This window comes from Rhinopithecus roxellana, chromosome 7 (assembly GCF_007565055.1).
Source record: "Rhinopithecus roxellana isolate Shanxi Qingling chromosome 7, ASM756505v1, whole genome shotgun sequence".
NCBI classification, from domain to species: domain Eukaryota; kingdom Metazoa; phylum Chordata; class Mammalia; order Primates; family Cercopithecidae; genus Rhinopithecus; species Rhinopithecus roxellana.
The window spans coordinates 21626222-21639337 of NC_044555.1; the positions used below are offsets into that span (position 1 = coordinate 21626222).

Consider the following 13116-nt stretch of genomic DNA (forward strand, 5'->3'; position numbering starts at 1 on the left):
GACTAGGCGGTTAAGGAGTTTATTTGGGAGAGGAGAATCATATTTTTCTTCCTTGGGGAGGGGGGGTTCTTCAAACAATACCGAAGGGTTTGGGAAAGGGTAGGGGTCTGGAGGGGAGAAGGAGGGGCCACAGCCAGACAAAATGGCAACACACGATCACAGGCACTACTGACATCACAGACACAGCAGAGGGTGCAGGATAGGGGCTCCAGACCGGGCCTCCAACCACCCCAGGACGGGTGGAGGTGTGGAGGGAGGGAGGGGGCAGGGGAAGGGGGAAGAGGGGTGGGCCAGCCCCACAGACCCGTTGGTTCTGTCCTCTGATTAACCTAACTGTTTCATCACGGGAGTGGGGAAGGGTGTGTGTGGTGGGGAGCTTCTCTCTGGATCCCACGCCTCACCCTACAAGCCATATCACTTGGCTCTTCTCAGGCCACTTCCCTCTCGAGCTGTAGCCAGAGCCATTCTCCTCCACCCCTAACAAAACCCATCTGGAAGCTCCTATCCAAGTCCCCTCTCCACTGCCCAAACCCAGCCACTGTAAAACATTTTCTATACTGCACCATGGGGAGGGGCTGCCCTTTCTGAAACCACCATGGAAGCCCCATTCTAAGCCCCATCCTGTCTAGAACCCTGGTTTGGCCCATTCCTGAATCCCACTTGTTGCCTTGCTCAAGATCTGTCCCCTTTATAATCAAGCTCAGTCTCCCAAATGTTCCAAGCCACACCCTTTCCATAGGCTCTGGTCCCAGTCCAAGACCCACCTACTCTGGAGCCCACCATTCTGCCTCGCTCAAAGCCCCGCCCCTTCTAGAACCCTGCCCTCAGCGTCCTTCCAAGTCCCACCCCAGAATGCTCTAGCGCACTCCTCTCCTTCAGACTCCAGATCCACTCTGTCTGGAACCCAACCTCCCTGCCGACCCCTCCACTCCACAGCTCCTCTCCAAGACCACCTTGGGTCCAAAATGTCCTCTCTACCCGAAGCCCCCCCAATCTCTGCCTTTCTCTCACCCTGGAGTTGGATTTCCCTAATGGCCTTTGCTCAGGCAGGCATTGCTGGAGGAACCAAGGCCAGAGCTGGGAGGAGGGGAGGGGGAGAGAAGAGAGAGTCTGAAGCCACACCCACCCTCCCCACAGCCGAGATCTGTTCTCTCCCTGTCCTTTCAGATCCCCCTAACCTCAGGGGACAGGGAGGGTAAACAGAGAGGGGCCAAGGGATGCAGGGAAAGGGACAGGGGTAAGAGAGGAGGCCCACTCAAGACTGGGCACCTAGTGCATGAGGGGAGTAGAGTGAGGGCAGGGCTTAGACAGATAAATAGATATTTATATATAATATATATATATATAAACAACAAAGACAGTTAGGGTCTCCTGGCTTGAGGGGTGGAGACCTAGGGTGTAGGGGTGGGAAGGGGGGCAGGTCTTCTCCCGAGCTCTTGCCCCCCCATGGGTCCTCCTGGGCTTCACTGACCTGTAGAGACAAAAGACAGAAAGGAGAGGGGGTCCGACATGGGTGGCGCCCTCAGATAGGGGTTGGGCTGTTATGCCTTTTTCCTGGCTTTATGTCTTTTCTTCTTTCACTTATATTGCTGGAGACAACTTCATCCCAGCTGCCTCTACTGAGAAGATATACCTGACCTTGCCCCCACTGGGTTAGGTACCAAAGAGATTACAGTCTCCCTCCCCCAACCAAAAAAGTAGTCCCTTGACAGGTACTGTTCTAGCCATTTGTGATAAACTATATTGAGCAAAACAAAGATCCCTGTCTTTGTGCAGTTTATATTGTAGCAGGGGGAGATAGACTTCACACAGCGAACATGATGCATGAGTGGATTATATCGTATAACACAGGGTGACAATAAGTGAAATGAAAAAAAAAAAGTGAGCTGGGCATGGTCGCTCACACTTATAGTCTCGGCTACTTGGGAGGCTGAGGTGGGAGGATCGCCTGAGCCCAGGATTTCAAGTCTAGCACTCCCAAAGTACTAGGATTACAGGCATGAGCTACCATGCCCAGCCTGCGACAGGGCAGAGTTCTGCACAGGAGGACTGTGGCCTAATTTAGGATTTAACAGAATCCCTCCAGATGCTATGAGTAGAACAGAATGGAAATGGAGACCTGAGAAGAGGTCCAGGAGAGATGACAGTGGAAGATGATGGATATATTTTTTGAAGGTAGGACCAACAGGATTTTTTGATGAATTAGATATGGGATCCCTTTCCATCCTGGCTAACCCAGTGTCAGAGGCTACCTCGAAGTATTGCCACCTTCTTGCCTCCCCCCACTTCACGCCACCCTCTAGCCTTTTCCTTCTGCCTTTCCTCCCCTACATCCTTCCTCCTATCTGAGGGAAATCTCACTTCTCTTTTTCTTTTTTTTTTTTTTTTGAGACTCGCTCTGTCGCCCAGGCTGGAGTGCAGTGGCACAATCTAAACTCACTGGAACCTCCGCCTCCCAGATTCAAGCGATTCTCCTGCCTCAGCCTCCAGGGTAGCTGGAACTATAGACGTGCGCCACCACGTCTAAAATTAAAATATTTAATATAAAAATTAAAAATAATTTTTATATTTTTAGTAGAGACGGGGTTTCACCATGTTGGCCAGGCTAGTCTTGAACTCCTAACCTCAGGTGATGCGCCCACCTTGGCCTCCCAAAGTGCTGGGATTACAGGCATGAGCCACCTCGCCTGGCCTCTCTCTTTTCTTTTCTTATTTCTTTTCTTTTCTTTTTTTTTTTTTTTTTTTTTTTTTTTTGAGACAGGGTCTCGCTCTGTTGCCAGGCTGGAGTGCAGTGGCAGGATCATAGTTCACGGCAGCCTCAACTTCCTGGGCTCAAGTGATCCTCCCACTTCAACCTCCCAAGTAGATGGGACAGATGCATGCCACCACGCCCAGCTAATTTTTGTATTTTTTGTAGAGGTGGGACTTCATCATGTTGCCCAAGCTGGTCTCGAACTCCGGGGCTCAAGCGATCTGCCCGCCTCGGTCTCCTAAAGTGCTGGGATTACAGGGGTGAGCCACCGAGCCCGACTCTCACTTCTCTTTTAAGGCCCAGCAAGAAGGCTGGCAAGCCTTTCCAGGACCCCACCCCGTCCCTCTTCCTCCTTTGAAGTTCCACACTACTTCCCTCCCCTCGAGCGTTGGGGAGAGGCGGCAGATCTATCCCCTCCTCCCGGATTGGTGAGCTCGTCTGACCTTCAAGATCCACGCCCATTTACCCTCACCATCTATTGGCCTTATCACCTATTGGCTTATCAGTCACTTCTAAGACCCACCTCCTCGTCGCTTCCTTGACACTTGCGCTCCGCTGACTTGCCATTGCGCAAGTCCCCGATATTCCCTCCCTTTATTGGTTGCTCTGCTTCTCTCCCCCCGCCTTTCCCCGGAGTTGCACTTCTACCTCCCTCCTATTGGCTCTTCATTCTGTCCATCTTGAAGCACCATTCTTCTTTTCTCCATTCATTGGCTAGTTTTTCAGCTCTTAGCAGGTAGCTCTGCCTCTTGATTGCCTCCTTCAAACTTCAGTCCTTACTTGTCCCAGTTAATGCCTTACGTACTCTTTACCCCTGACTCTTATTGGTTCACTGACCCGCTCGTCTCTTTTCTTGTACCCTCCTTGGCTGCACCGCTCGCCGGTCACTCACCAGACTACATCTGATTGGAGAAGGAGGTGGGTGCACCCTGCGGGCCGTAGCCTTGCTGCCCATAGTCGCCCTGAGGCCCGTACCCACCGCCACCGCCGCCGGCTGGTTGACCATAGTCAGGCTGGTAGCCGCCCTGAGGCCCGTAGGAATCCTGGGGCCCGTACCCGCCGGGGCCCTGCCCGTAGCCCGCATCTCCGTAGGCGTCCCCGGGTGCCGGTTGTTTCTCGGGGGCGCCGGGAGGCGCGCGCAGGAACGGGGCGGCCCAGCCTGTCTCCTTAAACACGAACCACAGGTTGCCGACCCAGAGCACCAGGTTCAGGAAGCCGAACACCTGCAGGGAGACAAGGCTCGGCTGTGGTACCCCGCCCATTGCCTTGGCGGTCCTGCGTGCAGGAATGAGCATGCGGGGAATGAATCCATAGGCTCCGCAGGGTGGGGGTTTCTGAAACCCAGACTCTCTGAGTCCCAGTGCGAGAACATCGATGTGCAGAAAAATCACCTCTGGCGGGGAGGGCGTGTTAGAAGAATTTGGAGTCCTGGGGATGCTGTGATCTATCAGTATTACATATACAATTATTTACATATTTGCACATATGCACATTATATACGCGTTTATGCATGTATAAAATGTAAATTTGTAATATATTCATAGTAAAATGTAAGGATACAAACTTATTAAATATAACTATACCACTAACATGCATCTAAATACATAAATGTAGATATAAATATATGTATAAGTGCACATGTATAAAATATATGAAACTTGCATAATTTTTTTTTTTTTTTTGAGATGGAGTTTCGCTCTTGTTGCCCAGACTGGAGTGCAATGGCACGATCTCGGCTCACCGCAACCTTCGCGTCCTGGGTTCAAGCAATTCTCCTGCCTCAGCCTCCCGAGTAGCTGGGATTACAGGCGTGTGCCACCACACTTGGCTAATTTTGTATTTTTAGTAGAGATGGGGTTTCCCCATTTTGGTCAGGCTGGTCTTGAACTCCTGACCTCAGGTGATCTGCCCGCCTTGGCCTCCCAAAGTGTTGGGATTACAGGCGTGAGCCACTGCGCCCAGCCACATAAAGTAATTTCAAGACATAAAACACTTTACGTATCTTTCCCTATATGCCATGCCCTCTTCTAAGAGCTTTACATGTTATAAGTTTACTTAAAATTCAGTTTTGGGCAGGAAATACTATCTCCATTTTATAGTTGAGGAAACTGAGGCCCTAGAGGCTAAGTTACCTGAAGTCTCACATCCAGCAAGTGACAGGAAAGAAAAGTTGTAATCTTAGCATCTGTAATCCTTGTATATGACTTACCTTGTGCTAGGCCCTTTTCTGAGCACTCGGTATTATTAGTTCACTAAATACTCAACTTTGGAGCAAGACCCATTATTAGTTTTCGATTATACATGCTCAACTGAACCCTGAGAGGCTGTCGCTAGTTTCAGGTCAGGGAGCTTGCAAGATGTAGAGCTGGGATTTGAGCGCAGACAGTCTGACTCCAGCCAGCAGGGGGCATCCAAGTGGGGAAACATTTCAAGTTTTTCCTTCATTTTGCGCATGAGGAAACTGAGGTCCCAAGAGGGTGCTGAGTTGCCAGAAATTCTACATGTCTAGGCTGGGTCTGGGATCCAGGTCTCCCAAACCTAATCTGGACAGAAGCTGTCATGTTCCCCCTTTGGGGACAGTCTGTGGTGTCACAGTGGTTACAGTTGCTAGCTCATCCTTCAATGTTGTTGGCACGTGTTCTCCAGGGATACCCCTTGGATCTCCCCTGACTCTCCTCTTATTCTCCCACTCCACTACTCCCCATGCTGGACTGTACTGTTTTCCACTCTCCCTCCTCCAGCCAGCACTTAGGGCTTACCACCGAGGTGTTGAGTCCCGAGGTCACAGGGTCTCTCAGTTCCTTGCATGTGTTCCCTGTCTGGCGGCAGACAGGCATCTCCTTGATAATGTTCTCTGGGTCTGTGGCCATCTTCACATCTGACAGCCCCTTGGCCCACGCCGATGAGCTAACTAGCCACATGAAGGCAAACACAGCCGTGGCCAGAAAGTCCTAAGGCAGGCAGGAGTGAGGAAGACGGCACTGTGAGTGGACTGCTTCACGCTAGGCCCTGGGGCCTCCTCGGATCACAGGCTTTCTTTGGGGACGAGACCCCCAGAAGAGGCCTGTCTCTCCCCTGCCTTTTCAGCTTTCAAGCCCACAGCACTTTCACCTGAAGGTGGCCCTCCCAGCTTGAGCTTGTGTGTGTACATGACACAGAGGATGTGGGAGTGTGATTGTGATATGTGGCTGTGGGTGTTGGGGGGAGGGGAACTCTGTGGGATGATTTCCGAATCTGTGGAAAGCAATGTGTCTTTCCACTTTTGTCTGCATGTGGGAATTTTTGTCATTTTGTGTCTAGGCTGAGGGTGTGTGAGTACAGCGGTGTAGGAATCAGTGTGTCGGTGTGGCATGATGACAGGCATGACTGTCACAGTGAACCTCTGTGGGCCTCTTCCTTTGATCTAGGCTGTGTGGTTGTGTGAGAGCAGGAAGGTTCTCAGGTGTGGGCCTGTCTGGGATTCTGCATGGGCTGTATGTCTCTGTGACTCTATAACTCTGTGTCCCTGATGCCTGGTGTGGATTAATAGCAACGGCAGCTATATGTGTGGCTGTTATGGTGGCTGTGTGCCTATGGGCCTGTCTGGGATTTGGTGTGGTCTGTGAGCATGGCTGTGTCCCTGAGGTTCCGTGTCCCCATGGTTGCTACATGCAAGTGGTTGTGGGGACTCACCAGCATGGGCCCTTTGTTATTCTCTCGGTACTTGTTCTGCAGGAAGATGTAGGTGGCCAGAGCCCCCATGGAGTAGAGGAAGGCAAACACAGCCACGGTGACAAAGAATTCGGCTGACGAGGAGTAGTCCCCAACTAAGAAGACCTTGGTGGTGCCCCCTCGGCAGGTGGGTGCATCAAAGTACACTTGGTGCAGCCTGCAAACAGAGGTGGGCAGGTGTGGCCCAGCCCCTAAGAACCCCCTCAACCCTCCAGCCCAATCATGGGTCCCCCCGATTCTGACAAGGCCCCAGGAAGAGGAGGAAATAACCATTCATCGAGCACCTACTATGTACCAGTCACATTTCACTGATTGCTCAAAACATCCTGGTGAGATAGGTATTATTCATCCCTCACTCCAACCCAAGCACTCTGGTCTCTCGATTATTTCTAGAACTTGCCAGGCATCCTCCCTCCCCAGCATCTTTCTTTGTACTGGCTGTTCCCTTTGCCAGGAGTGCTTTCCCCCTAGATAGCTTCGGGTCTTACTCCCTCATCTCCTTGAAGCTTTGCTCAACTGTCACCTTCTCATTGCGACCTTCCCTGATCTCCCTACTTAAAATTAAATTGAAACATTCTCACAACCAGCACTCCTTAGCCTGGCTTCCTTGCTCCACTTTTCTCGATAGTAGTGGTATCCATCTGACATACCAGATATTTTATTTTTTTTAATCTTGTTTTTTGCTGTAACTACAAGAGGGTGGGGCTTTTTCCTCTGTTTTCACCACTGTATCTCCAGGCCCTGGAACAGTGCTGGCACCTAGCAGGCACTCAAGAAATGTTTATCAAATGAAATGTACAGAGGCGGAAACAGAGGCTCAGGGAAGTGCATTAACTTGCCTAAAGTCACACAGCTGGCAAGGGAATGTCAGAGTTGGGATCTGAACCTTGTTTTCTCCCTTCCTCAAGTTGACTTTCCTCTCCCACCCTAGTTCAGGTCCCCAAGAGAAAAAAATGTATGCATAGCAGAGGAGAGCCCAGCAACTACACAACAGGAAAAGACAGAAAGAAAGGAGGGTAAAGGGATCCTGGAACAGGGTGTGTGTATGTGAGGGAAGAGGGGAGGTGTCCTGGGACTAAGGCCTTTCCTGTGGTGTGATGGAAGAAAGGTGGGGGTTGTAGAGAGAAAATGTCTGTGGGGAGAAGTACTGGAGCACGGTCTCAGATTGGAGGCCAGGATCCTGAGATTGAGCAAATGGTGCCAATGCCTTTGTGTAGCAAAGGCCCTGAGGGAAGAGGCTTGCACTTATTAATCACCTACTAAGCAGTTTACATAATTGTCTCATTTAATGACAGCCTCCAGCAATTCTCTAAAGCAGGCTTTATCATACCCTTTTTACAGATGAACAGAGGCTTAGCAAGGTTGTTACTTGCCCAAAGTTGTACAGCTCCTAAGTGATGGAGCTAGGAGTTGCATCTGGGTTTGAGTTTCTATTTCTAGTGGGCTGGGTCAGAAGAGGAGGTCCATAAGAGGGAATGACAGGTCCTTGGGTATTAGGGCAGTTTGGGAGAGATTTGCTCAGGGGGACCCAGGGCCAAGACTCTTTTTCTGGGGGACTTGTGGGCTAGAGCCTTAGGACCCAAAGTTCTAGACATGAGAGGTGTGGGGATGGTTGAGGTCTTGTGGATCCCCAAAGGGCCGGCTCTAAGCAGTGTCCCATGCTGCCAGCTCCCCCGCCTTCCCCAAACTCTTCTCTCCCTTGCCTCTGTGGACCCATGGATACCTGGCTGCTCCTCTGCCTCTCAGACCACACTTTCCCGGCACCTCCTCTCTTTCCATCATTGCTCAGGGCCTGTGCTAGGTTTTCTTCTATTTTCACTCTTCCATCCCCCCACTGGGTGATCTCTTGAGCCTACATTTACCCTTAGTGCTCGAAGACCCCCAGTTTCCAACTCAATCCCTGTCCTCTTTCCTGAGTTCCTTAAATTTATTTTATTTATGAACAAACACTGATGGAGCACTTATTGTGTGCCAGGCACTGTGCTAAGCACCTGATGAGTATTAACTCATTGAATGCTAACCACAACCCTGTGAGGTAGATATTATTAGTATTCCTTTTTACAGATAAGGAAATTGAGACCCAGAGTGGTTATGTAATTTGGCCAAATAGTGGGGGAGTCTCAAAAACCTGTGCAGGGATTGTGCCTGTGGGTCTCGATTGTCCCACCCTGCAGGAGGTAGACATCATTGTGAGGGTAGTGCCCATGCCAGCTGTGCTCATTCTTGTGTACCTAGCACCCAGTGTAGTGCCCGGCACACAGTGTGAGCTCAATAAATGTCAGAATTGTTTAACTGGGTTTAATTTTTCCCTATATCTAAGCAGTGCCCCTCATTATTCTCTACCATAAAACCCTACATGAGGATCCCCTCCTTGAGTTTCTCTCAGTCTGCTATTATCCTCTTTGTTAATTTATTCATTATAATCTAGGCTCCATGAAGGTAGGGAGTTGGGTCTGTTTTTTTTTTTTTTTTTTTGAGATGGAGTTTCGCTCTTGTTGCCCAGGCTGGAGTGCAATGGCGCGATTTAGGCTCCCAGGTTCAAGTGATTCTCCTGTCTCAGCCTCCTGAATAGCCGGGATTACAGACATGCACCACCATGCCTGGCTAATTTTGTATTTTTAGTAGAGACGGGGTTTCTCCATGTTGGTCAGGCTGGTCTCAAACTCCCGACCTCAGGTGATCCACCCGCCTCGGCCTCCCAAAGTGCTGGGATTACAGGCGTGAGCCACTGCGCCTGGCGGGAGTTGGGTCTGTTTTAGTTACTATCATGCTCCCAGCACTTTGAGTAGTACCAGATATACAATAAGTTCTCAAAAATGTGTATAGAATGAATGAATGGGGATTAAATAATAATATTGGCTAACATTAATTGAGTACCTACCGGGTTAAGGTATGTATATACACCTGTCTTTTACTTTTGTATCTTATTTATTGCCTGTCCTTTACCCCTTCGCTGGAACAGAGCCAGAGGGCCACAGCCTATGTCTGCCTTGCTCACCACATAGTCCTAGAGTCCAGAGCAGTGCCGGGTACAAGGCAGGTGCTCAGTGATCCCAGTGGATGTGGCCTCTTGAGGTGGGAGCTGGGCAGGAGCTACTTGGGGGGGAGGTATTGGCCGGTTCCACCCTGCCCCTTCCTCTCCCAGGTCTGTTGGGATCCCAGGGTGGGAGCACACCTGAAGGGGTACTCGAACTCGACCTCGATGCTGAGGTCACTCTCGGTCTTGTTGGCACAATCCACGCTCAGCTGGAGCTCCCCACTGTAGCTGCCGCATGTAGCAAAGGCGAAGATGGCGAAGACCTTGGGCAGCAGGGATGGGGATGGCCACAGTGAACCTGTGTGCATGTGGGAGGGAGGTGCCCTCCTCTGGACAGACTGGGGGCCCAGCACAGGCAGCAGCAGATGGAGCAGTCCCCACCCCCAACCCCTAATCAGGGCTCATCGGGACCAAGGACAAGCTGATTACAAGGGTATGGCTGTCTCTTCCTGTTTCTCTCTCTCTCTGTGTCTCTCTCTGTCTCTGCCTCTCCATGCTGATCTCCCTCTTCTCTGTTTGTCTCTGTTGTTCTCTGTGTATCTCACTGTGTCTCTGTTTCTCTCAGTATCTCTGTTTCTCTATGTGTCTTTGTCTTTCTCAGATGTCTCTTTGTCTCTCTGTGTCTCTGATCCTCTCTGCCTCTGCCTGTCTGATCTCTTTGTGTCTCTTTTTATCTCTTTTTTCTGTCTGTGTAAGTGTATGCCTGTATGTCTGTGTCTTTCTGTTTCTTGGTCTGTTTGTCTCTGTCTTTCTGTCCTGTCTCTCACTCGGTCTCCGGATGGCTCTCTCTCTGTCTCCCTCTTGCCTCTCTGTGTGTTGGTTTCTCTTTTTTCTGAGTGTCTCTTTCTCTCTGTGTCTCTCTCTCCCCCACCCTGTTTTCCTGCCTCTCTCCCTGCGTCTGTTTCTCTTTGCATCTGTTTTCTGTGTCTCCCTTTTCTTTGTTTCTGTTTGTCTCTTCTCTGTTATCTCTGTATCTCTTCTCATCTCCATATTTCTTTTTTTTTCTCAGTATTTCCATCTCTGTCTTTATCATTCCCTGTCCCTCATTCTCTCTGTCACCTTCACTGTCTCTGGGTTTCTCTGGCTTTGCATAGCTTACCCAGCATCTGCTACAGGCTCCACCTCTCCCACCCCTCCCTCACTTCAGGAGAGGAGGTAGGACGTCACAATCTCCCACTTCACAACGGGGGTACCCTCAACCCTATGTGACGTCACAGCTCGTCTGTTTTCTGGCTTCAAACCCCTGAAACCTCACCCTGGAGCCTAATTCCCCCATCCCCTACAACCCCCGCACTCATCTCTGGCTACCCGTCCCTACTCCACCCCTGCTCTTCTGGACCCCATGACCTCCCTCACTCCTTGCACTCTCCCCCAACAGCCCAGACCACACTCACCCATTGCAGCACCTTCACAAAGCCGAGGGGCTCCTTGACCACCCGGAACTGACCCCCAGCTACCAGCTGAGGAGAGAAACAGTGGGGAAGGGGTGGGGTTGTTGGAGGTAGAGAGGGAGGTGAGTGGCAAGGCTGCCTATCAATGACCCCTGGGGATGGAGCATGTGACCTCGGGGAGGGGGTGAAAAGGAGAAAGTGACACCTTGGGAAAGGTGTGAGCCCCAGGGTCTCTGAGAAAAGACTCCGGGGGTCCAAAGACTGGTGGGAAGGTCTGAAGAGATGGTGAGTCAGATGGCAGAGGTCGGGGGTGAGGGAGATGGGGATGAGGTCAGGACTAGTTAAGGAGAGGGAGCAGGTCTGAAACGTAAAGGCGAGTCAGATAGGGAAGGGGTTCGGGTGGAGAATGGGGATGGAGTGGGGTGCATTCTGGTGGGGGATTGTGATGGTGAAGGTGAGTCATAACAGGGCAGGAGTCGGTTTGGCTCAGGTGGGGGAAGGGTCTGCAGCGGTAAAGGTGTGTCAGATGGCAGTGATGGTGGAGGTCTGAGGTGATGGGGATGGGGAAGGGCTGGGACTGATTGGGGGTGAGTTTCTGAGGTGGCGAAGAAGAGAGAGATGGCGGAGAGGGTCTGGACTGATTAAGGTGGGGGAGGGCTGGGACATGGCTTCAGTCGCTATGTGCTGGAGATGAGGAGACTGAGGGTTTTGGAAGGAGTAAAACCAGATTGTCCCCTAGGTGTGCTCTGGGGGAAGGGGTGGTCGCCTATGGGGGTACAGTCTCTGTTTGGGAGGGGCGGGTGCCAGTCCTCTCCCCCACCCCCGCCCCCACACCTTCTGTCGCTCTATTTCCTAGATTATCCGCAGCACCCCCCCATCTTCCTTCCACTCTCCCCTCCCCTTGTCCCTTGCCCTCACTCCAGCCCCCGGGCCCCTATTCCTCCCCTCGCGGTCGCCAGTAATGAACTGGGCTCCGGGGGCCCCCGCTGCGGCAGTGAGGACGGCCCTCGCTGCGGCAAAGAGCGCACTCCTTTTCTCCACCTCCCCTTTCCTCCCCTTCACCTGCCGCAGACCCCAGCCCCAGCGCCGGGGACCTGGTCTCCGCTGCCAGACCCTGGCCACCGCCTCCCAGAGTCGGCGGGCCTGAGCGACCCGGCCCTGGCAGCCGGGCAGCGGCGGGCTCTGTCCACGGTGCTGGAGCGCGTACCTGATTCACCACGTCCATGTCTGCCAGCAGCAGCATCAGCAATGCAGGGGGCGGGAGGCGCCGGCTAGCAAGGGCGGCGCGGGGCGCGGCGGGGGCGGCGCGCGCTCGTTGGAACAGCCCAGGCGGCTGCAGCCCCGCCCCTCGCGCCCCCTCCTTGCCCGCAACGCGCCTGCGCACAGAGGGTTGTACCCCAGTCTCACCGGCAGCCATTCCGGCCGGGAGACTGGAGCCGCGAGAGCGTGCCGGAATATGCTTTGGGAAAACACAGCTCGAGGGCTCGGGAGAGGAGACCTCCCCGCTCGGTCCTACAGTGTGACAACTTTGCCAGGCCCTTTTCTGAGTTTGTTAAACATGTTCACTCATTTAATGCTTACAGAAGTCCTATGTCGTAGGGACTATTCCGCCGTTTTTACAGATGAGGAAAATGATTCCCCAGAGAGCTTAAGTGACTCTCACAAGGTCAGCCAGCTACTAGCTGGCAGTGCCCAGAGTCCCTGCAGTTTAAACACGGTTCAAGGTCTTCCAGGTTCCTTTTTCATAGTCTGCATTTTAAGCATACCCTGAAACTCTCTCCTTCCCCCAGCTAACCATCTCCCTTATTTCTCTCTTCCTCTTTGTCAAATTAATGCCTACTCTAACTCTACCACTTTACCTGCTATGTATTCCTTAACTCTCTCTTAATTGGCATAACCCTCCTTCCTGCAACTAAAACTAGGCCCATCAAGGTCAACAGTGATGGCAATGATACAAAACCCAAAATACAGTTGGGGCTTAAGATGCTCAACTTCGGCCAGGCGCGGCACTTTGGGAGGCTGAGACAGGTGGATCACTTGAGCTCAGGAGTTTGAGACCAGCCTGGCCAACATGGTGAAACCCCATCTCTAGTAAAAATACAAAAATTAGCTGGCTGTGGTGACGGGCGCCTGTAATCCCAGCTACTTGGGAGGCTGAGGTGGGAGAATTGCTTGAACCCAGGAGGCAGAGGTTGCACTGAGGCGAGATCACACCACTGCACTCC

General features: G+C 52.0%; 1 protein-coding gene across 1 annotated transcript; it reads right to left on the minus strand.

The window, feature by feature from the left end:
• On the minus strand, window positions 1-12202 carry SYP (synaptophysin). Its single transcript, XM_010362609.2, has 7 exons — window positions 12099-12202; window positions 10895-10960; window positions 9639-9763; window positions 6425-6620; window positions 5512-5703; window positions 3645-3975; window positions 1-1471 (listed from the first exon to the last, which is right to left on the minus strand). The coding sequence occupies exons 1-6, from the start codon at window positions 12132-12134 to the stop codon at window positions 3649-3651; spliced, it is 942 nt and encodes a 313-aa protein (XP_010360911.1). The 5' UTR covers window positions 12135-12202; the 3' UTR covers window positions 1-1471; window positions 3645-3648.
• Window positions 12203-13116: the final 914 nt, after the last annotated feature.

Coding starts and splice junctions, on each gene's coding strand:
- SYP (XM_010362609.2), bottom strand. CDS start 12,134: ATGCTGCTGCTGGCAGACATGGACGTGGTGAATCAG. Junction 5,704..6,424: donor ATAACAAAGGGCCCATGCTG/GTGAGTCCCCAC, acceptor TGCCTGCCTTAG/GACTTTCTGGCCACGGCTGT. Junction 3,976..5,511: donor CGGGACTCAACACCTCGGTG/GTAAGCCCTAAG, acceptor GTCTCCCTGCAG/GTGTTCGGCTTCCTGAACCT.